Raw genomic sequence first — 25,881 nt, forward strand, 5'->3', positions numbered from 1 at the left:
TAGATCTGATTTTTCTTGTGCAGCAAGATAACTGTATAAATATGTATACATGTGTTGGATTAAACATATATTTTTAACATATTCAACATGTATTAGACTATCTGCCATCCAGGGGAGGAGGTGAGAGGAAGGAAGGGAAAATTTGGAACAGAAGGTCTTTCAAGGGTCAATGTTGAAAAAATTACACATGCATATGTTTTATAAATAAAAAAACTATTATAAAAAAAAAAAAAAAGCACCTACTGTATACAGAACCAGAGCAGGGACAGAATAGCAACTCAGTAGGTAGGGAAAGCACTGATTTTGTGGCTGGAATGAATCACAGCCTTAGTTTTTAATGAGCAAACAGGGTTAAGTGACTAGCACACATCTGGTAATTGTCTAAAATCACATTTGAACTCAGGTCCTCCTAATTCCAGGGCTGAGGTTCTATCTGCTGTGCCACCTGAATTACTGTTTTAAAACTTACCAGGGGGGTGATGTTGGAGCAAGTCACTGCCCTTTTCTGGGCCTGTTTCCTTCTCTGTAAAATGAGGGGGTTGGACCCAAGGGTCTTCTATGATCCTACAGTTTGAAGTTTAGAAAAGTCAGGATTCTCTGGCCTCCTGAAACTCACAGGGGAATAGAGAAGTGAAGGCTTGGGAGCACACAGGAAAGAAATGGGGTCATCCCCACCACGATTCTGTATCATCTCAGAGAAACAAATCCTTTGCTTTCCTCTCTACTTTACAGGCTCTTTCTCTAAGGAAGATATATATTGCAGTGGAGTGGGGCCAGGAGTCAGAAAGTGCTCAGTTTAAATGTGGTTCCAGAAACTTACCGGTCCAATGACTCTTTGCCTGCCTCAGACTGGGGATAATGATAACCCCTACCTTACAAAGTTGTTTTAATTATCATATGAACCAATTGTGTAGCAATTAGTACACTGCCTGGTACATAGTAGGTACTTCATAAATGCTATTGTTACTTTCTTTCCCTTGTAGTAAAGGATTATGGGAGGCATATTGGTGTAAACAGAGGCTCAGATTTGGATTCAGAGGTCTGGGTTCTAATCCCAACTCTTTCTCAATAGGTATGTGACCTGCCAAATCTCTTCCAATTTCTAGGCCTCAATCAATCATTCAACACAAATTTCTTCAGTGATTACTAAGTGCCAGTCGGGCAGAGCAGTCTCCAGGGGTACTGCAGTAGATAAGCGTGCCAGACCTCAAGTCAGGAAATTCAAATCTTCCTGAATTTAAATCTGGCCTCAGACACTTACTAGCTTTGTGATCCTGGCCAAGTCACTTAAGTGTTCACCTCAATTTCCTCATCTATAAAAAGAAAAGGCAAACCACTCTAGTATCTTTGCCAAGAAAACTCAAATAGGGTCTCATAGAGTGACAGATAATTGAAACAAACAGTAACATGTACCAGGCCCAGTACTAAGTGCCAGGGAGTGAGGAGTGTGGAGTATAAGACAATAAGCAAATGATTACAGAAGGGCTGTATTCAAGATAAATAAGAAATAAGAAAGAGAAGGCACTAGAATTGAGAGGATTGGGGAAAGCTTCCTCCAAAAGGTAGGATTTGAGATAGGACTTAACGGCAGAAAATGTTAAAAGAGTTAAGAAAATGGTCTTAGAAATCTCCAACAAGCACTTGCAGAATATTTAGTGCATCTGACATTTCTATTTTTCTTGCACATTGAATTTGTGTCCATTCTATCAATTCACATCCATTTTATCATCTGAACTTCCTGGCCACCCTGTGAAGCAGGTATAAATGAAATGAAGGAATGAAAAGCATTTCTCCTGCGCTCAGGATGTGCTAGTCAATGGGGTTACAAATATAGCCATAGAACGTTGATTTATCTGGACGCTAATTTCCATTGTTGGATGGCATGCAGACAATGCTAGGATTCTATGCTTTGGAGGTGGAAGGACCCTTTGATCTAGCAATAGCAAAGAATCTGAGGCAGAAGGGGACCCCAGGGACCATCTTGTCGATCTCAAGAATCCGTTCTCCTCCCACTATCACCCACCTGTCAGGTGCTTATCCCAACTTTGACCAAAGCCTAAAATATTGGGAGGAAGGAAGCCCACTATGTTCCCTCACTCCATTTTGTAGAGCAGGAAGCTTGAAGGATTATAATCTGGAAGCACCTTCACAAGGCATCTTGTCCAACACGCTTGAGGTTCTGTTTTTTCCTTTCGAATGAGGAAACTGACCTGAAACTCAGAGAGAGTTGGGGACGAATTAAGGAGAGTCCTCTGACTCTGGAGGAGGCTCGTTCCTGCTCAGAACTCTCCCAAATAGTAGCAGCTCGGATTTGAACCGACTTCCTGTGCCTGGATCCCAAGCCAGTTACAAAGATCGTATTTGTAAAGGATTAGTATTGAGCGCGGCACATCTACTTGTTCCTGCCCCCCTCCCCCCTAAGCTGACAAGGAACGGCGTCAAAAGCAGGGTTCTTCATGTCCCGGACTCCAGGCTGGTGAAACCCATGGAGTCCTTCTGGGGATCGCATAAAGTAAAAGACCTCGGAGTATAATTGCAGTGTTGGCGGACCGCGGCTGAAGAGCCACAGATAATCCACGTCTAAAGAAAAACCAGAGCTGGGAAGCAGTGGGGGCAGGGGGGAGGAGGGGGAGAGAAAGTGCGCTGGGCTCCTGTTCCAGCGGATCGAGCTTCCACTACAGTTACTCCGGGCAAATCACCCAAACCGCACCCCCTCCCCGCTCGTGCCTCAGTTTCCTTCTCTGTCCATCTAGAGAGGCTTGTTTGGGCTCTCGTTTCCAGGTCTAGATTTACTTCGACCCTTTCAAAGTGCTCTGAGGCTGGTGCACTTGTTCGAGCCACAGTTTTCCCCTGGGGACTACACCTGCCAGACCAGTGGGAAGTGGCGGGGGGAGGGAGGGTAATAGCTCCTGAATAATTAAATGTTATTTTATTGATCAGGCCTCGGGGTGGTGGGGGGAGGGCGTCAGGGGGCACCAAGCGGAGTCTTCTGGGTGGGGGGGATTGAGGGCAGACAGGGGCTTCACGGTTGTGGGGGACAGTCCCTGCTCAGTGACTTGGCCCATTTCAGGGCGTAGCACCTTCCTCCCCTCCCTTCTCGTCTTGTTTTTTCTTTTCCTCTTCTCTCCTCTTCTCTCCTTCCCTCTCTTCTCCTCTCCTCTCTTCTCCAGCGGAGGCCAGCGCCAGCAGCTTCACTTTGTCATTGCCCTCCGACTTTAAATTCCTCCCCCCCCCCCCTTCCCGCTCCTCCCCTTTAAGAATGACGCTTGCACGGGGAGTTTGCGGAAGCCCCCAGCGCGTCGTCGACGGACGGGCGTGGGGAAGCAGAGAAGGGGGCGGTCCCGGGCTAGGCCAAGGCCCCGCCCCCTGCGGGCTTCTCGGCGCCCATTGTTCGAGTCCACCGGAGGGGGGGCAAGCCCCGCCCCTTCTCCTCCGGTGCCCTCCCCCCGCCGCCGTCCGACCGCCCCGCCTTCGGCCCCGCCCCCTGTCCCCCTCCCCCTTGGCTCATTTCCGGCCCCCCGCCGTCGCTACTGCTGCTGCTGCTGCTGCCTTCTGCTGCCGCTGCCTTCTGCTGCCGTAGCCGCCGCTGCTGCTGCCGCCGCCGCCGCCGGCGCTCGCCTAGGAGCGGGAGGAGGCGGAGGCGGAGGAGGAGGGCTGGGGGAGGAGGAAGAGGAGGAGGAGGAGGGAGCACTGGGCCGAGCAGAGCGGAGCGGAGCTGAGCGGACGGAGGAGAGCAGAGCGCAGTCGAGCCGAGGAGAGCCCAGCCGAGCGCAGCCGAGCGCAGCCGAGCCGCGGCGGCCGAGCCGAGCGCAGCCGAGGCGAGGCGGGGCCTGGGCCGAGGCGAGCGGGCGCCCGCGCAGCGCAGCCAGCGCCGCGCAGCCGAGCGCCGCGCCGCGGACGAACAACAGCCGCCATTTTTGTTTGGGGTGCGCGGCCCGGCCCCGGAGGAGGCGGAGGCGAGGCCCAGGCCGAGGAGGAGGCGGAGGCGGGCGGAGGAGGCCCCGCGGGCGCGGCCCAGCCCGGCTCCGGCCCGAGCCGCTGCCGCCCGCCGCCGGAGCAGCGGCAGCACGATGTGAGGCGGCGGTCCGGCCCGACCCGACCGCCGCCGACGAGCCCCCGGGCCGGCGATGAGGACGGCGACGAGGGCCGCGGCCCATGGCGCCCCCGCAGGCCCCAGCCCCAGCCCCGCCAGCGCCCCGACGAGCGGCCGGGAGCCGCGCCGGCCCCGCCACTAGGGGGGGAGCGTGCGTGAGCGTGAGCGTGCGTGGGAGCTAGTGTGAGTGTGCGTGAGTGTGCCCGCCCGGATCCTAGAGCTAGAGCGCAGAGCAGCGCAGCGCAGCAGCTCAGAGCTCAGCAGCGAAGCCGAGCGGAGAGCGACACCGAGCCGGGCTGGGCCAGCAGCCATGGCCGAGAACGTGGTGGAGCCCGGGCCGCCCGCCCCGAAGCGGCCCAAGCTTGCCTCACCCGGCCCTGTCTGTGGCCGCCAGCGACGGCACAGGTCAGTCCCCGCCGAGCGCCGGGCTTCCACGATCCCCCTCGCGGTAGCCGGCCCTTGGTGCACGGTCCCTGCCTGGGCCGAGGTGGGGGGGGGGTGTGTGGGGGGTGTGGGGGGGATGGAGATGTCCGTCGTCCCCAGCCTTCCCCGGGGTCCGCACGAGTGCTTCGCCCCACTTCCTACTTTCTCTCCCTTCCTCTTTGCTCTGATTGGGGGGGGGGCAAAATTCGGACTCATATTAGCCCTAACTCGTACTCTTGATCAGGGGCTTTCGAGGTGGGACCTCCCCCTATTCTCGCCCTCTTTTCCCTTGCAATCCCGCGGTCGAGTTTGGCTTTCTGGTTTTTCATCCTTGGCATTCGGAATCAATATGGAGTATGCACGGACTGAGCTTTTTCTGCATCTCCCCTCTCTTCGCTCGCTCAGACCAAAATGTCTGAAGCTCCCCTTCTAGGCTTAGCAGGTTGGAGGAGAGCAGGAGAGGGGTTCGCTAGGTGGGGGTGGGGAGTGGGCGGAGGCTTCCTTGCCCTCGGTGTTACTCTGTTGGTTTTTCTTGGTTCGGGTATCGGGGTGCCCCGAGGTCCGGGCTGGAAGTTGTAGCGAAGCTGGAGGCTTCGGATTCCGCAGCCCTTGCACTGGCGTCCCTGGAACTTAGTTATCGAGGAGCGAGTTCGGCTTTGGATGCTTGACTCCGGGGCGAGATGCGCGTTTGAGGTTTTAATCTTCGCACTTCTGGGGGTGGCGCCCCGCTTGTGTGTTTGGGGGTCCGTAGAGAAATCTGCAGCCGCTTGTCTCCTCACCTCCCAGCTGGAGCTGTGGCCCCGATGGCCACTGATCTCCTCGGTCGTTGTTATGTAGTTGGAGCTGCGAGAGGAAAAATGGCTGGCCCTCTGACAGGGAGGGAGACCTTGTTGCTCCCCCGGGGGAGGATCGGGCTGGACCGGGCGCTAGTTTAGGACCATCTGATCAGCTCGCTGGGGAGAGATGGACGGGCTTATCCCACTTGGTTACTTGGAGATGGAATATGTTCCTTTATTTTACTAAGCGAATTTAGTAACCTCTTAAGCTTTTAAGAGAATTTTTATCTATCGAAAATTGACACCATTTTATAGTTCGAGAATGGGCATTCTACAAATGGTTTTGAGAGGATTCTTGAGATGGGGTTAATTGGAGTGAAGGGGATTTTTTCCTATTGGGAATTATTTTTTAAAGATTAAGATTAGGTTTGTTCCAGCTAGTGTTTGAGACCCCCGATCCTTCAGTCTTATGTTAAAAAGGCGTGATTGTAAATGAAGTGTAATGTTCTTCAACATTCCTGCTTCCTTTTAGTGGTTGCTGGTAAAAGGCATTCCACATTTCACTCTCTAATCGTGAAATTTACCAACTTCATCCACTGAAACATCAGCATGTATCAACCCTAGAATACATTTGGCTATCCCCATGTAATTGAGCCTTTGTTAATTTCACAGAAGCAAATTTACAAATAATTTACTTTAAAATTTGGGTAGGCTGGTAGATACTCCTATGTGAAGGTATTTTGTTGGTTCCTTCATACATTTACAGATATTTTTTATTTCCCTTTCAAGGTCTAATTTTAGTAAATCCTGTCAAAACCTGAATTCACAAAAATTTGAATTCTTAATTTTTGCAGGTTAGAATGCAAATTTCTTATAAACTAATTCTAATTATAAATGAATGAATGAAAGTGATTTATACGGGTGCTACTCTGTGCCAAGCCACTTATTGGAGGTGTATTAGCTTTGATTTACTTCTTACTACTTGATTTCCTTAGTTTACACAGTAACTGTCTCCTTTAACACTGGAATAGTGGCACATTAAATGTTTCAATTGACTTTCAATAGCTCAGTCTTTGTTTAAAGACATTGTTTTTCTCTAGTTAGCTTTCTCCAAACTTTTTAAGTGATTTCCTTATTCAATTGTAAAAGATGCAAAAGGTGTAAAAGCTAGGAAAGCTCTGAAGTTATAGTAGCTTACTAATAGCTATTCCTGGATTAGGAAAGAAAGATCTGACAAATGGTCTCCCTTTTTTCTTTTTCCCTGTTGATCTGTTCCCACCTGGAGTGCTGGAAGTTCCCCCTCTTCATGTACTTTTTTTTCCTCAATATTTTAGTATGTACACTAGATAGGGTCTGATTTTCCCTTTTTTCTGTTTTCTACACGCAAATCCGTATTGCCATTTTAGATCCATTTGGATGATTGAGAGAATTCTAAATATGTTCAGATTATTTTTACAAATTTAATTGGCTCAATATTTGAACTAATATCTTTGCTCCTTGTGAAGTTTTTATTTTGCCTTAGCTGCTTTATCATTCTCCTGTTTTGACCTGAGTTTCTCACCTTTCTCCTCCCCACCCCCCACAAGCATTTGAAGGGTAAGAAACCTTTTTGCTAGGATTTTAACTTAACCCCCAAATTGTCCTTTGCTTAAGGAAAGAAGCTTGTCAATTTGCCTGACTTAACAATTCATAAAATAAATGCTTTTACATTTACATTTTAATATTTTATTTAACATTCAATGCCTTCCAACTCTTTCTAACTTGAAATTCTATGATTAGACTTTAGAAGGATTGAGTCTCCTGTGTTAGTGATTGTTTACAAACTAAAGCTGTTCCCTGTGCTAAGGATTGCTTTTGACACATAATTGCAGCAGCATTTGGAGATTGATTTGATCGAAGGAACTTTTGCCAAGATTTTTTTTATTTTTTTGGATCCCTCAGATACCCTGTCATAAGTATGCTTTTGTAGTATTCTAGTGTCCAGTTATTTTGACAAGCAAGTGAAAATGATAATAGATTAAGAAACTGAAAGCCCATATTGGTTAGTTGACTTGCCAAAGGTCAAAACAAAACGTAATGGCCCTGCCCAGGTTAAATGGTGCAGCCTTTGCATGGGGCTGTCATAGGCTGTCATATATATATATATATATATGTATGTATGTATGTATGTATGTATCTGCAGTCAGTGCCAGGAGCATAATAGGATCTTAAAATGATTCTGAGAGCTTCCTTTTACCTGAAGTCTGTCCAAGGGCTTCTCTTTTATTTTTACTTAATTTGAATGAAGTTAAGTTACTTTTTAGACTACTTGCCTTCAAACAATGGAAAACCAATTAAGGTTCGTGTTAGATCTATAGGTAAACAGGTGGATTTAGGAGCTGGATGATTTTTGGATGGATGGGCTTTCTTGGCTGAGTTGCTAAAATGATTGCTATTAATACTAAAAAAAAGTCTACAGTCTTTTCATGTAAGTCCAAGGAAAAAAAGCTTTGTTGTAATTTACATGTATTTTAAAATGGTGTTTATAATTCTTCATAGGTAGAGAATATACAGTTCAATCATAGACACTTAAAGTTGGAACTTTGGTACTCAAATCTAGGAAACCCCAATTTAATGTCTTTGACTGATGGGTGGTGGGTGATCTGATTGATCTTAACACCACAGAGGTTACCAATTGGGAAAAAGTGATCTTAATCTTGGGGGGGGCTTTAAACGAAGAAAAAAATTGAGATATATGGAATATTGAACTGCAGAGTATGCTCATTTAAAAAAAATATCAAAGCGTTTGGAAAGCTCTGATGTAGTAATTTGAATTTATACTATGTTGTTTGGATTTCATATGCATACATTTATTGTGAAGAATGAGTACTTCATGCACCACTAACATAGATTAACAGGAAGGTAGCCCTAGGAGTAGATGTACTGTCCCAAAGTACTGGGCAGTCAACCAGCATTTATTAGGCTTTTGCTATGAGTTCAGGCAATGTACTAAGCATCGGCCATACAAAGAAAATAAAAAAACAGGCCCTTTTTTTGTGGAACTTAGTCTAATAGGGAGAAAACATACCAACAAAGTTCATATGGGATAAATAGGCAGTGATCCTTATAGGAAAGGCATAGAAATTAAAGGTAAACTGGGGAGGAGTTCTGGTAGGAAGTTAGATTTTAGCTGGGATTTGAAGTCAATAATCCAAAGAGGCTTCCATGCCTTCCAGTAAAAGGGAGGTTAGGGAATAAGCTTTTATTAATTAAATACCTACTATGTGCCCAGTACTGTGCTATGGCCTTTATAAATCATCTCAGATGCTGTTATCCCTATTTAAGAGTTGAGAAACTGAGAGATCACACAGCTAGAAAACAACTGAATCTACATTTGACTCCAGGCCTTATATCACATAGCTGCCTCTAAATATGAGCCTATTCAAAATTGGGAGATGATGTCTAGTAAAAAAACAACAGGGGAGTCCAGTGTCACTGGATAGCTGTGAGAGTGAGGCAGGAGAAGGCTGGACAGGGAGGAGGGCACCAGATCGAAAAGGACAAGGAAAAGCTAAACAGGATTTTATACTTCCATCCCTAAGGTGGTCCGAGAGCCACAGGAGTTGATGAAGCACAGAGTTGACTTGGTCAGATCAGCTTTTGGGGGGGAGGGATTGGAGTGGGCAGAGATTGAGGGCAAGCAGCCAGTAGGCAGAGGAGGTGGACCCGGAAACAAGAGGAAGAAGATAGGTGGGTAGCAGGTGGACCTCATCAGTAATAGGAAAGTTAGAAAATGGGGGGGGGTAGTAATGAGTTCATTATTGCTGGTTTGGGACTCACTAAATTTCTCTGTGGTACATTCAATTCAAAATGTGTAATAGGTAGCTGAAGATGCAAGACTGAAAAGAGAGGAGAGAGTTTAGGACTGAATAAGTAGATCTTGGAGTCATGGATATAGAGGTAATAATTGCATCCATGGGAGCTTACAAAGTTCACCAAAAGAAAAGACAAGGTCTGGGACCAGAAACATCCTTACCCCCATGCTCATGATTAGTGGCCGGAGTCTGGTGAAGCTCCACCAAAGGAAACTGAGGAAAGAGAAGTTTTACTGGAAGAAGGAAAACCAGGAAAGAAGGCAGTCTCAAAGAACCAGAAGAGGGTGATCCACTTGAAGGGATGGAGAAAAGACCTTAGAGATCATTGTAATTGATAATTTTGGGTCAAGCAGTTAGTTTCATTTGAATGATGAGGTCCAAAGCCTGATTGTAGAATTGAGGAGAATAAAAGGAAAGGAAAAGGCGGCATGGATGTTGAATGAGGAGTTCTCCAGATGTGCACACAGTTCAGGCTCTTGAACTAAGGAGAGATGGATCCAAGTGAAGGGAATCTGTACAGGTTTGTAGGCTGGAGGGGAGCAATTAGCTCTTAGGGACAGATTGAGGATTAGTGGGAGAAAGTGGATGAAATAAGATCACTACTACCAGTAAAGATGGGTTTGCCCTGGCAAGGAGAAGATAAGGAGAGACCCATTTGTTGGGACTTGGGTAACTAAAAATAGCTAATATTCTTATAACACCTTAAGTTTGGCAAAGCATTTTACGAATGTGATCTTATTTGATCCTCACAACAATCCTGTAAGGTAGGTGCTATTTCTATTCCCATTTTACAGATGAGGAAACTGAGGCTGAGAGGTTACGTGCCTTACCCAGGGTCATACAGCTAGTGAGTATCTGAGACAGAATTTGAATTTAGGGCTTCCTGATTTCCAAGCCTAGCACTCTATCCACTGCACCACCTAGCTTCCTCAAGGTAAGACTTCTGGTGCCTTTACAATCGTTAGTATATTACTACAAATTATCCAAGGATGCTTTGAGTCTGGAATATTTAGTATCTTAAACTTTTATATTCAGAACTTTAGTTTGGGTAGATGTTTGTGTGCTGGGTTGGGGGGGGTGGTAAGAAACTGATTCTGGACAGCTCTGGGAATATGTCAGACTTGCCACCTAATCCAGTGAGGCTCACTGGACAGCACATGTTACATTGCAAGGGGTTTGGGGCTTCATGGCCTACTCTTTTCCTTGAAATACTCTGCAAAGTACAAATTCATTGGTCTTTAAAATTATTGACTATGACGTTATGATAGATGCCATTAACATTTTCCCCAGAAGTCTGCATCTACTAAAAAGCATCCCTAGTAAGAAATCCGGAAGTAGAAGCTGTCAGTATGACTAGCCAATGGCACAGTCCCTGGCACATAGTAGGCATCTCAGGACCACTGTCCTGCCTTGCGGGCCACAAGTTAAAGGGAAAAGAGAGCCATAGATCTCCTCAGAATCCCTGTCTGGCTGCCGGGAGAGGAAAGAGGAGTGGGAAGGCAGAAAGGATAGCAAGTGCTCCTAGTGGGCGACTAAAATGCCCATTTGCGGTGTATTTATAAAAAACAATTCAGGGCTGGCTCTGCCAGTTTGTACACCCAACAGGGACCAAAAATTCAGGAATGCTTTTATTAAAACAGCATCGAGATTTTTGGGTTTTGCACTTTGGAAATTGTACTGTATGCGTGAAGTCAGTGCTAGTGAAATTCAAGTGACAAAAATGAAGATTTAATCTGGGAAGTTATTTGTCCTTTTATTTGACTTTCTTTTCCCCTCTGAACTGTTAACTGGAAATTTTTACCATGGCTTCCTTCCAGTTTAGGTTCAACAAAGGCCTGAATAACTAAATAGTTGGGACTTGATGGGCATTAGGCTGGCTCTTTGGGCCAACTTAGCCCAGTGAGAAGGAGGGGATTCTAACTTAATACAACCGTTTGGTGCCATTCAGTCAATAACTCTCATTTAGGTCTGTGCTTGTTGCTGGCCACCATGCTGCCACTGGGCCTGGAAGGTTACATGGGCACATCACAGGGAGCATGTAATCTAATGCCATTGGAAGGCTATGCAGAGAAGGTAAAACAGAAAAGCTGGAAAATGTATATGATGCATGCATAGTTTGCTGGCCGTGTTCACTCCTGCATGCTACAGTTCTTATGGAAGGATAACCTTGAAACAAGCGAGCAGAATACTTTGTATATCAGATGATTCTGTTGTAAGTAGTGGCGTGTATATGTTGGTGGTTGAAACAAACATTTCTCTGTAATGAGAAAGTCCAGTCTTAAGTGTAAGTAAAGTATCCAAGAATGTACCAGGGAAAGCAGAGTGGGCCACACTTGGAGATTAGAGGGACCTGGACTGAATCCTAACTGAAATGGTGAGATCCTGGGCAAGTCATTGGAACTCCTCAGACCTGGTTGGTTTGTCTGCAAGTCGGAACCAGTGCTTTGAATTGGGGGGGGAGGGGGGAGTGTATTTGCTGGAATTGGAAAGAATATCATCAGGAAAGGCTTGAATTAACAAAGTGATTTTTGACAGAAAAGGCAGAACAAGGATTGGAATCTGATCTTGACATGAAGTCCTATGTTTTTTGAAAGTTTTATTGATGGCTCTTTCCCCCTATTCCTTTAGTCTGGTCCTTTGTAAAAACCCAAAAGGCTGGTATAAGCTAAATGCGATCCCCAACCAGCTAAAGGGGCGGGGAGGAGTAAGACGTTATCTGTTTGTGGTTTTTTTATTGGTTTTGGGTGTTTTTTTTTTTTTTTTTTTAAAGCAATATTGATATTTGATTTTAATCTGAGCTCACTTGCCTTTCATTTATAGTCATAGTTGTGAATATTCTGATTCTACTTATTCAATTATTCAAGTCATGGCTTCCTATATTTATTTTCTCATAGTATTCTGTGTACTGTAACTTATTCCTCTGTTTTTTGGTGGGTTGGCTATTTTCTTTGTTTCCAATTTTTCCATTACAAAAAAAAAAGTTATTGTGATCTTGGGAACTTGGGGATGAAAGGACAATAGGACTGCAGGATGGCAGGACTGGAATAGGTCTATAGAGTAATGGAATCCCTAGATTAATGCCTTTTCTCCACTAAATAGAAATGATTTTTCAAGATACTTGTCATTGTGTAATAATTTACAGTTTCACCAACATCAATGAATTCTGCTTTCCCATACTCACTTTTTCTACCTTTTCCCATCTTTATCAGTTTGAGTATGAGGTGAAGTCTGCATGTGATTGATTTTTCTCTTAATAAGTTAGAGGCTTTTTCATGGCTGTTTTTGAAAAATTCTTCTCAAAAAAGAATCATTTTGACCAAGTCTTTGGAGAAGTGAAAGACATAGATTAGGAGTTTAGGGTAGTAGAGTTGAAGGGAATGGTAAGGCCACCTAGTCCAGCTCAAAGCTGGACTGGTTATAAAACGGGCAAGGTTGGAGAGACTCCGCCTCAGTCAGTTGGGCTGAGCTGGGTTGTCTAGCAAGAAATCTGAGTGGAAAAAGGACTTTTCAATGGTGGCTTCTGCCCGTTTTGAGGATTTTGTGATTGATGTGATGGGTAAGAAGCATTGTTCTGAGCTGGAAAATGATGGAATGGTGATGGCTTTACGGAGGGGAGGCTATTGTTCTGACAGTTTGCTGTAATATCCAAAGTTAAGCCAAAAATCCAGATAAGGCAGAACTGACTGAAGATGGAAAGGAAGCCCTGACTTCGAATAGAAAAGCAGCTTCAGGCTTGGAGACCCGGTATGGTGGGGGGGAATGACTTCTTTAGCAGAGGGTTCTGCTCTGGGCAAGAGGTTTCTTGTAGTTTTTCCAGAGCACTCTTGGGGGCAGCACCTGGCTCAGGGTGGCCTGTGTCCACTTCTCTGACTCTGTGCATAAACGGTGATACAGAGCCCTTGAAAAGGGCTTTGTACCCAGCATGAAATTTCCCTAGGGCCAAAGAGGCTAGAACTTGGAATGGGCTAGGTCAAAGAAGGGCTGGAGCTTGGAAGTGAGGGGTTTGTTGATGTTATGAGGGGGAGGGTGGAGAAAAAAAGGAAAGGAAAGCTCTTGGGCAAAAGTGAACCAATAAAGACCAGAAAGTTCAGTTTGGGGATGCCAAAGGTCAGTCAATTAAGCACCCACTATGTGCCAGGTAAACTAATCCCTGCCCTCAAGGGCTTCACAGTTTAATAGGAAAGACAACATGAAAGCAAATGCATACAAAGCATGCAAATGTCCTGGGTGAGTAGGAAACAATAAATGGGGGAAAGCCTGGATGTTCAGAGGGACTTCCTGTGGAAGGTGGGATTTTAATGGGAGCCCAGAGGTAGACCCTTTTAAGGAAGTCCAGAGGCCAGGATCACTGAATTGAAGAGCTCATGGAGTACAATTAGGTATCAGAAGATTGGAAAGGGCCCTGGGTTAGCAAAGGCTTTGAATTGGAGGCTGAGATCATTTCATAGGCACTGGACAGAAAAAGGACAGGGAGTTATAAAATTAACACTGATCGATACCATGAGAGTAGAATTTGAGTTAGAAGGGATTTGATAATTTCTTTTTTTTTTTTTTTTTTTTGATGAGGAAATAGGCCCTGATCATCCCGGTAGTCAATTGAATTAATCCCTCTGATGCCAGATTCAAGTTCTCTTTCTTGAGATTCATTCATAGCGTTTAACCCTTCCCACCTCACATCAATCATTTATAGATATTTATTCTCCCCTACCACCATTTCCTTGTTTTAAAAAAAAAAAAAAATTAAACTCTCTGAAGTCCAGACTGTGGCTCTAGCTTAAACACTCCAAGCACATTCTATGTTCAGGCCCATCCAGACCCTGCTTACCTTGACATTGAAGTACAGCAGATAATAAAAGCATTGGTACAAAATCTCTCACAACAGAAATGGAAAGAACCAGAGGAACCAAACAATACCATGAAAAGACAATGGCCCAGGGGGGCTTGTCATTCGTGAAGGCTGGCCTTCATGAATGACAAGCCCCCCTGGGGAGAGAGTCGGCCGTGGATCTCTGGCTTACAGAATCCAGCTGGTTTTGCTGAACTTTTTTTATTCTTTGGCTCTCAAGGATAGGGAAGTACATTGGAAAACAGGTGGTGAGGGGGGAAAAACCCCTGGCAATAAAGAGTTAACACTAAAATGTAGTGGATTAACTGATCTTTCACCTTTTGACTTAGACTACTAAACACTCAGTGAATAAATAAAAATCTGGGGAATTTGAGGAGGGAGAAGTGTTGAGAAGAATACACATCTGCATAGCTAAAGTAAGATGCTAGAAGAAGGCATCATACAGATTTCCCTTGTGGAAATGGAGCAGGTTGGAGACATAGGTCATAAGTGAAAATAGAAACTCTTGGATGGAGTGTTAGTGGGTGCTTTTTTGGGAATTGTCTAGACTAGACTGAGCACAGATCGAATCATCTCAGCTCCTAGTTGGGGTAAGTAAGCTGTTATGTTGATTTTTTTTTTTTTTTTTTTTAAGTTTAGAGACTATGCCATAAAAAGAATCCCACAGCTACAGTTCCCTACCTTTTCCCGAATTGGTAGCCAGCCCCTCTCAAGCCCCATTTGGGCAGCTTCACAATGGATAAATGTAGACAGCTGGCAGCCGCAGCATCCAGGACAATCAGTACACCTTGCTTGGACTAACTGCTATCTTCACAGTTGATCTTGCATTTCATGGTAATATTGTACAAAATGTACAGGCTGTTTCTCATCAAATTAAAAAATTAGGATCCATTATTCTTTGGTTTTTCCTGTGTAGTACATAATGCTTCACTTGTAACTTGAGTTGCTGCACTGTGTAACTATTAGGTGTATTTCAAACATTCTTTATTCCACATTTTATACCTTCCCTATTATGAATTCTATTTCCGGCCATCTTGATGTTCTCATGTGAATATACCTTCATGTCTAGAACTTAAAATAAGTGTTTTTAAGGTTTGCAACATCCTTTACATGCTATCTGATTCTTCACAAAAACCCTGTGAGATAGGAGTTAGTCCCCATTTTACAGATGAGGAAATTGAGACTGAGAATTAGTTTAGGTTAATTGGATAATTTTTAATGATATCTAAATAAGTTGTTTCTGGTTTGCCTGACCGGCTCAATGTGTGGGTCGTCTGGGTAGGTTTTTCCTCCCTCAAATCAATGATTTAGTGGCTCCTAGATTAGAAATGTAGAAAGGTGTGCTTATTTTTGGTCCCTTGTCTTCTTCAGTTTTCCTGATCTCCTTTCTACCCCACCCCTTGTACATAAAATGTCATCCCTTCATAGGGATGATATGAAGATTTTTTTGTTGCATGTAAAAATTTTTGTTACAAAGGAAAGAGGAAGATTGGTGTCATTTCATCAGTATGTTGAGCTGCTAAGGAGAAACATTCCTGGTTGTTAGAGCTTTCAGTTCCTTTAGTGGATGAGAGAATGGGGGGGTCCAGTTTGCTCCCTGTGCTCATACAGTCCATTTTGCTACTGCTGCTTTCTGACAGGGTTTTAAAGAAACATGTTAACATTTTGGATAGTAAAGTTAACAAGTATTTTTACACTCAGTATTTTATTTAATAATCCTGTCATCTAAGGTAAAAGTGAAAATAGCGAATAGTGAACCATTATTTTGGTATCCTCTTTTAATGTCTGTTACAAGACATCAGATTGCTAGTAGTTTAATAATTTTATTCTTTAACGTTATAATGGTAGAATGGAAGGTGACTAGTCATATTGCCCAATTATTTAATTGATATAGAAACAATTTTATGCTTAATTTTTATTTTGTAAAAACTGAGCTAAGTTTTGCTTTATTAATAATGTACAAGAATTATATTAAAGCATACCATAGAGCAATTAGCAGATAACTGCAAGCAAACCCTTGTGTTTGTTGGTCTGTTTTAACTGGTGATCAGAGCTTAAAAACTAGTGAGGTAAGATGCTTTAAGACTTGGATTATTGTCTTTAGTATGACTCTTCTACTTGTATAGAGAAATGTGTAGATAAATTGAGCTCATTAGATGTGGATATCATCACAGTTGGGTAAATATACCATTATATCCCTTTTCCCCCTTCCTACTAGTTATAGTGTTTGTGATGTTCTATCTTGGGTTTTCTCTGGAGGGACCCTCAGACCTCTAAGGCCTTGCGCTAGGTGTTTAACAGCTTTGTGTCCCTGTGCAATATTTGGAAGACTATTCTTTGATTTCTCATTGAATAATTGAGCTGTTTTCTCTTTAAACATATCCTAGATCATCTCTTATATGCCAAGTCTTGTGTTTAGGTCAGTCATCACTGGAAATCATGAAGCAGCCTACTTAGGCCCACTACGACTCTGAATTGCTCTTTAGTATGGCTGCCATTTTGATCCAAAATTTCCAATATTCAAGTTATCTAGCATCAGCAGAAAAGGGTGCTAAAAGAGCTTTGGTTTTTAGGTTCAGCCCACCTCTTAGCTGGTCTGGAGAGGATCAGTTCCTGGACTTGTCTATACTTAAAGCTTTCCTTCTCAAGCTTAAGAGGAACAAGCTGAGCTTGTGTATGGTCTTTGAGAATCTACAATTACCTTTCTGCTCAGCTGAGGCAACCACAGGAAGATTGTAATGGATTAAGTTTTGACAAAGTTTCTTGTCTGCTGTTTAATATACACAGAGGACAATGTTTAGAATAACTTTGTGATTTAAAGCAAGCTAGTCAAATTCAAAATTTTCTATCTTAATTACTCTCAACAAGTTAACAACAACTTGTAAATTTCTTTAATTTGTTTCAACTTCTAATGATACTGGAAATGATTAAATGCTCCCAGGAGTTATGTGCTAGCATCCTGCATTGAGACCTACAGAATTGCAGTCCTAAGATGACGTTTGGGGTCGATGCTGATTTATTCCCCCCAATTTTTTTTATTTTTTCTTGTGTTCAAATTTTTCTCCCTCCCCTAGTCAAGTTATGCAATATAGGTTAAACATCAGCAATTATCCTAAACACATTTCCACATTTATGCTGCATAAGAAAAATCAGATCAAAAAGGAAAAAAATGAATTAGAAACAAACAACAAAAAAGATGAAAATACTGTGTTGTGATCCATGTTCAGTCCCCATAGCCCTCTCTCTGGATGAGGATGGCTCTCTGTCACTATACTATTGGAATTGGCCTGAATCACCTCATTGTTGAAAAGAGTCACATCCATCACAATTGATCAGATAAAATTCTCCTGGCTCTAATGACTTCACTTAGCATCAGTTCATGTAAGTCTCTCCAGGTCTTTCTGAAATTAGCCTGTTCATTATTTCTTATTGAACAATGTTCTATTACATTCACATACCATAACTTATTTAGCCATTCCCTAACTGATGGCATCCACTCTAGTGGATTTCTAGTTCCTTGACGCTAAAAAAGAGGGCTGCTACAAACATTTTTGCACATGTGCGTCCTTTTTTTTGGCCTCTTTGGGATACAGACCCAGGAGACACCCTGCAGAATCAAAATTTGATGGCCCTTTGGGCATAGTTCCATATTGCTCTCCAGAATGGTTGGATCAGTTCACAACTCTACCAACAGTGAATTAGTGTCCCAGTTTTCTCACATCTCTCCAACATTTATCATTATCCTTTCCTGTTATCTTATCCAATCTGAGAGGTGTGAGGTGGCACTTCAGGAATTGTTTTAATTTTCATTTCTCTAATCCATAGTGATTTGATGGTGATGCTCACTTTTCCAGGTCATACATGATTTTCTAGCTTGTTTCTTGGTACTTGAAAATAATTTATTAAATGCCTAACAGGCATCTCCTTTGGGTGACTTAATTTCTTTAGAAACTAATGGGATCTCAGGCATTACAGACAGTTGTGTCAGGAGAATATTGGCATTGTTGCAAGAAGTAAGGACAGTCTAATCTGCTTATATTATTCTGAATTCAGGTTAGTTCAGAGTCTCAAATTAATTAAGTTGCTTGATAGATCAAACACAACTGAATATCTTGCTCTGAAAAAAATATTTATCCATTGGTCTTTCCTGTGTAGTCACCAGTTGAGGCTGGCCCTTTCTTATGGATCCTTATTAGATTTTGTTCTTGTCACCTTAGGGGATGTCTTCTACAAACAGGGAGGTCTGGTGGGAAAGCATTTTTTCCACTGGAACATAGGACCTGAAAGTTTCCATGGGTATCAAAAATTTTAGGGATGCCTTCATTTTTCCATTTTACATCTCATTTGGTTGTAATAATCAGAGCTTCTAAGGTTACCTTATCTCATTTGTTAAGGAATCCTTAAGAATTTTAGCTAATGCTCAGGAGATCCTTTAAGGCTTTTAAAGCAATATTTTGTTGCCAGAACAAATGTGGTGGTGGTGGTGGTGTGTGTGTGTTTGTATTTTTCTTTAATTGTAAAACTATTAGTCTGCTATGTGCAAAGTATTATTTGTGAAAACGTGCTTGTCCCTAATCCTTTTATATTATTTTAAATTATAAGCAAATTTGTAGTTATTGATGTTTTCTTACAAAGATTACCTTTCTTGGGAGTTGAAAAACTGTCATTGTTATTGTCCTTTATTGAATTGATTCCTCAGAATTGTCCTCCGTAAGATGGACTCTGTGTGTGTGCATTTATTTGGTCTGGTTTGGTTACTTTTGCTTTTCCAGGCTTTCACACTATTTCTGCTCATAGTTGGCTGTTCAAATTTTTGGCTGCTCTGTTATATGGAGAATGTAATTTGTTACAGAAGTCTTGACAAGAGCGTCTTTTCTCATTATTGTCTTCTAGTTGTGTTCTTCCAATGATTTGATGATTTGGGTTTAGTTGGATCAAACTCTCTTTAAGCTTGCTTCTCAATGTGTAATGAAGCGATATTGCTCATAATCTTCCACCATTCTCCTTCTGAAAGACTCTTAAGCTTCACAGCAGAAAATGGAGAAAGAAGAAAAAGACAGTCAGCAAAACTAGCTACAGCATTACTAGGATAATGTCTGGTGCAGCTTTTGACATATATCTCACGCATGGATAGTCCCCACTTTTTAGCTCTTTTCTACACTCAACCTTGATTATTGTAATTGCACATCATTCAGTCACATTCTTGTCACTTAGTTTAAGTAACAAATTTTAAGTTGTTTTCCTGGTTCTTCTTACTTCATTTGATAACATCTCATACACTCTTCCTGTGCTTCTCTGAATTCTTCCCTTTCACTGTCTTCAGTATGTTGTCGACAATCTATCATAATAGAGTACCTTTTTTTTTTTTTTTTTTTTTTTTTAATGGACATCTGCTCTGATTACAGATCTTTAACACAAAAACTACTCCTGGATATTTAAGGAGAGGTCTCTCAGCTTTTGACCTCCTTGGAGTAGAGTCCTGCCAGTGGATCTCTTGCCAGCATTTTAGCTCCAAATTGCTTTCCAGAAGGCCTGTACCATTTCACAGCTTTACTAGTAAGTCCTAGTTCAGTGTATTTGTATGTCCATTGCTTCCTCCACATAGGAGGCATCTTTTGTCATCTGTGAACCCCGCAGAGGTGTTTGGCATTTATCTTGTCAGTAATTTGAAGTCATCTTACATGTAGTTGCAGTCCCTCTTTTGAGAACTTTCCAGTCATCTCCTTTGACCACTTGTTAATTGGGGCATGATTCTTGGGTTCTAGTTTATTGATTCTTATATTTGCCTCCCCTGTGTGGGCCTTGTACCTCTGACCCTTAGTGGAGGGTCATTGTAGATCTGATTCTTCCCCTTGTTCTGCTTTCTTCCTTATCTTTGTGGTGGCGATTATTTTCATCAATAAGCCAACGAGCATTTATTAAGCACCTGCCAAGTGCCCAGGCACTGTGATACACAATATGACACATAAAGTCAAAGACAGTCTAGTCCATGTTCTTTGGGAGCTCACAATCTGCAGACAGCTCTGTACAAGTAGATCAAAAGAGAAGGCCCTAGGTTAAGGAAGTTTGGTGAAAGGGATAGGAGATGGAAGACATAAGGAGGAAGCCAGGAGGCCACTGTCACTGGTAGCAAGGGAAGCTTGGAAAGGGAGCAAGGAGCCAAGGTATGAAAGATTTTAGATTTGATCCTGGCAGCCATAGAGAGCCAGTGGAGTTGGTTGACCTGAAGGAGAACATAGTAAAGGTTGATGTTTAGGAAGATCATGCTGAGTTGAAGGTATGGGATGGCAGACCAGCTAGAAGGCTTGTCCAGACATGACATTATCAGGCCCTGCACCAGGGGTTGTGGCTCCTCAGGAGAGGAGCTTTTCCATTTTGTGTAATTTGTGATTTGTGCCTGCCACTTGTTGGATGAGAACTCCTGTTCTCTCTTCCTCCCATAGGTGTGAATGACTCTGCTTCTAGATCTCCTCTGTCCAGAAAGGGAAGGAGAGAGATGTTGAGCTTTATCTTTTCAGACATTCAGTTTTTTTTCATAACCTTATTTTTGTATTCCTATTTTTAAAAAATTAACATGTATCAACCAAACTGAACCCTGCATATGCACAATGGAAACACAGGGTTGTATGTGAAATTGCAATGTATGTCCAGCTTGCTTCTGTTATGTTTAGAATATACTCACAGCAATTTCAAAACTGTTCTTTGTCTCTGCTTCCTTTGTGGCCTTTCCTCTGTTCTCTTTGCATTTTGAAAATAGATTTTAATGGTCTTCTTTTCTTTTTTTGGCAGCCCTTTCTTCCCTCCAGTTGGGAAGAAGGAAAAGGAAAAACCTTTGAAATCATTATGTAGTTCCCATTTGGGCAGGGATATATCTAGAAGCCAGCACTTGGGCAGTGGGGCAGTACTGGTAACTCCTATGGATACTTCTGAAGAGGGTCTCAGCCTCTCTCCCATTTTCCCAGCACTTTGCTTATGTGGGGAACAGGTGGATGTTTTCCAATGGATTGTTTATTTCTATATCTTCATTATTGAGCTAGTTAAGATACACCGGCTCTCCAATACTCTTTAATTTTTCTTAGCTGTCTCAGCAGATCCCACTTTAAACAGACACTGCAGATAGCTTTAAAATGTATGTGAAAATGAAGAAATTCTCATGATTCCCATTAGCTCTTTACAACTGTCAGGAAGGAAATCTGGTTTGCTCCTTAGGCAGTGAGGCATTCTCTACTATCTAAACACAAGTTTGAAGAAAACAGAATTAACATGTTTCCCAACTTAGTATTATGATCATGTACAAGATGGAGATTTGTGTCCTATACTAGGCTTGGGATACAGGAGCTAAGATGGTTCTAGATCTTGTGGTGCATAATTATGATCATATTGAGGTAATGTGAAGGTGAGCAAGGAGTAGGTCAGTAGGGCTCTGCTCCCTGTATTTGCCTTTATAAGATTAGAAGATAAGAGTAAGAATAGAGAAATTAGAATACCCAGTTATACAACGAACTTGCAGATTGTCATGCCTTTGTTGTTGTTGCTGGAATCCTTAAAACAGGGAATGGTATTGCATACATAATTGACATTTACATCTATTTCTCTTGTGACATAATGTAGTATGTATATTGGCTGTCAAGTGAGGGTAAAGGAGAAGCTCTTCCCAGTTCTGAACCTCCTAGCCACACTGGGGACGAGTTAGGAAAGGCTACAAGTGCTCATAAGTCTTGTGAGGGACCTTTGGCACCTTCCATAATTTGTCTTTTGCGGTTTCTCAGGTTTCATACAGCAGACTTTGCCTTGCTGTCCCCAGTAGGCCTGATAAAATTGACTTGAGTCTCTACAGAACAGCTTTTCAAAGAAAGCAAATTCAGCGTTTATTGCTACCCTGCATAGCACTATTAACATAGAGGGCATTGGACTAGGCTGGGTAAAAACTTTAGGCAAGACCTCATCTTTTCTTTTACTTTTTCTTGAAGCTTTTTATTTTCAAAACATGCAAGGATAATTTTTCAACAATGACCCTTGCAAAACCTTGTGTTCCAATTTTCTCCCTTCCCCCCCAGCCCCTCCCCTAGATAATCCAATATATGTTAAACATGGTGAAAATGCATGTTAAATCCAATATATGCATAGATATTTACATAATTATCTTGTTACACCAGGCAAATCTGATCAAAAAGGAAGAAAAATGAGAACATAAAATGCAAACAACAAAAAGAGTGAAAATGCTGTGTTGTGGTCTATACTTGGTCCCCACAGTCCTCTCTCTGGGGGTAGATGGCGCTCTTCATTACTGCTCTATTGGAACTGGTTTGAATCATCTCACTGTTGAAGAGCCACGTCCATCAGAATTGATCATCATATAATCTTGTTGCCATGTATAATCTGGTTCTGTTCATTTCCCTTCATGTAAGTCTCTCCAGGCCTCTCTGAAAACATCCTGAAAACATCCTGCTAGTTGTTTCTTACAGAACAGTAATATTCCATTCATAGACCACATTTTATTCGGCCATTCTCCAATTGATGGGCATCCACTAAGTTTCTAGACACTACAAAAAGGGCTGCCACAAACATTTTTGCACATATGGGTCCCTTTCCCTCCTTTAAGATCTCTTTGGGATACAGGGCCAGTAGAAACACTGCTGGGTCAAAGGGTATGCACAGTTTGATAGCTCTTTGGGCATAGTTCCAAATTGCTCTCCAGAATCAATTCACAGATTCCCCCAATAGTGTATTAGTGTCCCAGTTTTCCCACATCCCCTCCCACATTATCTTTTCCTGTCATCTTAGCCCATCTGAAAAGTGTATAGTAGTATCTCAAGAGTTAAGACAGCATCTTTTCCCCTTGTAATAATAATAGTTTGGTAGTGTGGAGAAGTGGAAAGAATACAGCTTGGTTGGCCCTGAAGGAGGCATGGGCTGGGCAGAGTTTCCCAGGAGGGGGGTGTTTGTTTTAGATTCTAAATTTTAAAGCCTTAAAATTCAGTAGCATAGTTAGGGTATATATATATATATATATATATATATATATATATATATATATATATAGGGTATACTTAGTTAGGGTATAGGCAGCGCATAGACATCGAGTAGGCAACACAGGAACCAGTCTCTTTGGGGCAACAAGTAACCATTTGGGAGTCATGGCCTAGGAGGTGCAGAGCTGCAAGGGGAAGGAGAGAGCTCAACCAGGAGGAAATGGGGGCAGGTGTCCTGTTGTAAAAGTCCTGAGTTGTGGCACTAGGGAGCAAATGAAAACATTTGTAAACAGTACAGAAGACGGAAAAGATCAAATCAATAGATTTGGAAAAAAAATTAGACAATCCAATGGTTTGGGAGGTCGACTACAAGAGGAAAGTTTTGCTATTGTAACAGGCTTTCACAAAAGTCTCTGTTCAATAAGGACAAATGGAAAAACCTTAGAGCAGGCTCTGTAGTTGACCTGGTGGACAAGCTATGGTGCTTGTTCCAGGAAGATTTGGGAGTCGTTTGTGTAGTTCTTATACAAAATGGCAAAGCTATGGGAACAAAGGGAGAGATTATGGGGAGAGGAAGGACTAAAAGCCTGAATCTTAAGGCATATTTTTGTAATAAGTGGATTCAGAAAAACTGATCTATCAGAGTCCTGAAACCTGGGATGAAAGAGGAGGTACTTAACAGGGGTGGGATTAGGGCCTTGGAGTGAATAGGAATCTTCCTGAGAGGCAGAACTGTTGGTACTGAACTAGAACTAATGTGAGCCAATGCTAAAGAAGGGGTGTGATGCACAGACACGATTTTAGAAGAGCATATTTCAGAGAGAAGAGAAGGGTCAAGCTTGTTGGCCCCAAAGTCATGAGGTATGGGAAAAGCTCTTTCAGGGAATTATTTAAGGGAAAAAAGGTAAATCTTTCTAATGAAGAACAGAGGAGTTAACTAAAGGCATCAAAGGTGTTCAGGGAACTCCTTCACCAACTTAAATGTAAACAGAAACCTATGAAGAAAGATAGAACGAAGGTAACTCAGGATGAGCACCTTTAAAAGGGGAGAGTCTTAGAAAAACAAGATGGAAAATCACTTTCTCCCCTCTAGCTAGAGCCACACTATTTTTTTGTGTGAATTCAACAAACCTGATTGTTTCTTCTAGGGAGTTCATCTCTCCTCTCCAGTTCATCCATTCCTAAGTATAGACCTGACCACTGCTCAGTCAACTCTAGTGGCTTCTTTTAGCTTCAACCAGAAAGTTCTCCATCTGCCATTTCAAATCCTTCATAACCTGATACCAGTCTGTAACTCTATCCTTAAATATCATTCCTTGCTTCCCCCTTCACTTACCCTCTATCCATAGTCCATCCAAATCGGGCTTCTGCATACTGGCTATTCCACTGCTTCCTCTTGTTCCCTTTAAGGATGACTTTTCTATGGGGATTCCCTAGGATAAATTCCCTTTTAATTATACCTTTTAGAATTCCAGCTTTGTGAGAAAGATGTAGGAATTGGAACAAAGTAAAATGAGTAGAACTAGAAGAAAAATTACAATATTATAGAGAAATACAACTTTGAAAGACATCAGAACGCTGATCCGTGCATTGTATTGAGTCCAGAAAATGGAAGATGGCAGATTGAAAATGAAATCATACGTTCTCAGCCATGGCTAGTTTGGAGGATTGGTTTGGTTGGATTATGTATGTTAATGATGAGGGCGCTTCTTCTTTTTTTTTTTTTTTTCCCTTTGTGGAGATGAGAAGCAGTGGGAAGAAAAGATTATAAATATATATTTTTTACCTTCTGTCCGGAGCTCAGCTGTAACTCCATCTACTGTTTCTCCTACTAAAATTACCTTTTATTTCTATTTCTTTTTAACCATTTTTGTTTTGTCCTGTACAAATTAAGTTATTTAAGGGCAGACACTCCCTGCCTCTCCTGGGGCTCTATTTTGTGGGTGATCTTTTCCTTTCTAGTTTATTCTTCAAGATCACTTATAGATTGAGGACTGAAACATTCTGAATCTTGCTAGAGATGCTCTTTCTCCCCTCATTTCTAGAACAAACATGTGTTTTGAAGCAAAAAGTACCAGTCTCCTAGCCTTACTTAGTGAACTTAAAGTGAGCATTTCCTTTATTTTATCCTTTTTAAACCATATGATATTCATTATATTCCATCATCCAGATGTTGATACATGAGGCCAAAAAGGGGTAGAGAGGAGATCTTTAATCTTTATGCTAGTGAGTTTGACTTGGATTCTAAAATGTTATAAAAAATGGTTTGTGAGTATGGACTTGTCAACAATGATAGGCCAGAGTAACTTTTATTAATTTTTTGGATAAGATTTCTAAAATAGTTTGGAAGTATGAAAGAGAAAACAATTCTGGATTTCAATAAATTATTTGATAATTTTCCATGCTATTGTAATGTAAAAAGTGGAGAAATATGGACTATATCATTTAAATGGATTTGGAACTAGTCAAGAAAACTAAAATAACCCTGGGGGTAAAGAGAGTGGAGGGGTAAGTATATATTCCTAGTAAAAAGGACACTACAGGGGGCAGCTAGGTGGCACAGTGGATAGAGCACCAGCCTTGAATTCAGGAGGACCCGAGTTCAAATTTGGTCTCAGACACTTAACACTTCCTAGCTGTGTGACCGTGGGCAAGTCACTTGACCCCAGCCTCAGGGGGTGGGTGAGGGGAGAAGACACTACTGTTTATCCCAGCATGTGGTCAGCATATTTAATGAGTGACCTGAAAGTGGTTGATTCCAGTAGGGACCTTGGGATCCAGCTCCCTTATAGGCCTAGGGAGATTGTGGCTAACTCAGGATGAGAGCTGTAACTAGAAACTTTTGTGTGAAAATGAAAGGAAGAGGGATCAGTGTTGGTGATTTCTTTGCCCTCTGTAGGTGTTAACAGTGTGATAG

At 42.4% G+C, this 25,881-nt stretch overlaps 1 protein-coding gene across 1 annotated transcript in view; it reads left to right on the forward strand.

The window, feature by feature from the left end:
* The first annotated feature begins 4,258 nt into the window (after positions 1 to 4,258).
* EP300 (EP300 lysine acetyltransferase) overlaps positions 4,259 to 25,881 on the forward strand; it is a 71,544-nt gene continuing 49,921 nt past the window's right edge. The window contains 2 exon segments of the mRNA XM_074271798.1: positions 4,259 to 4,463; positions 4,465 to 4,498. Coding sequence (XP_074127899.1) covers positions 4,404 to 4,463; positions 4,465 to 4,498 — 94 coding nt within the window. The 5' untranslated portion in view covers positions 4,259 to 4,403.

This window comes from Sminthopsis crassicaudata, chromosome 5 (assembly GCF_048593235.1).
Source record: "Sminthopsis crassicaudata isolate SCR6 chromosome 5, ASM4859323v1, whole genome shotgun sequence".
NCBI classification, from domain to species: domain Eukaryota; kingdom Metazoa; phylum Chordata; class Mammalia; order Dasyuromorphia; family Dasyuridae; genus Sminthopsis; species Sminthopsis crassicaudata.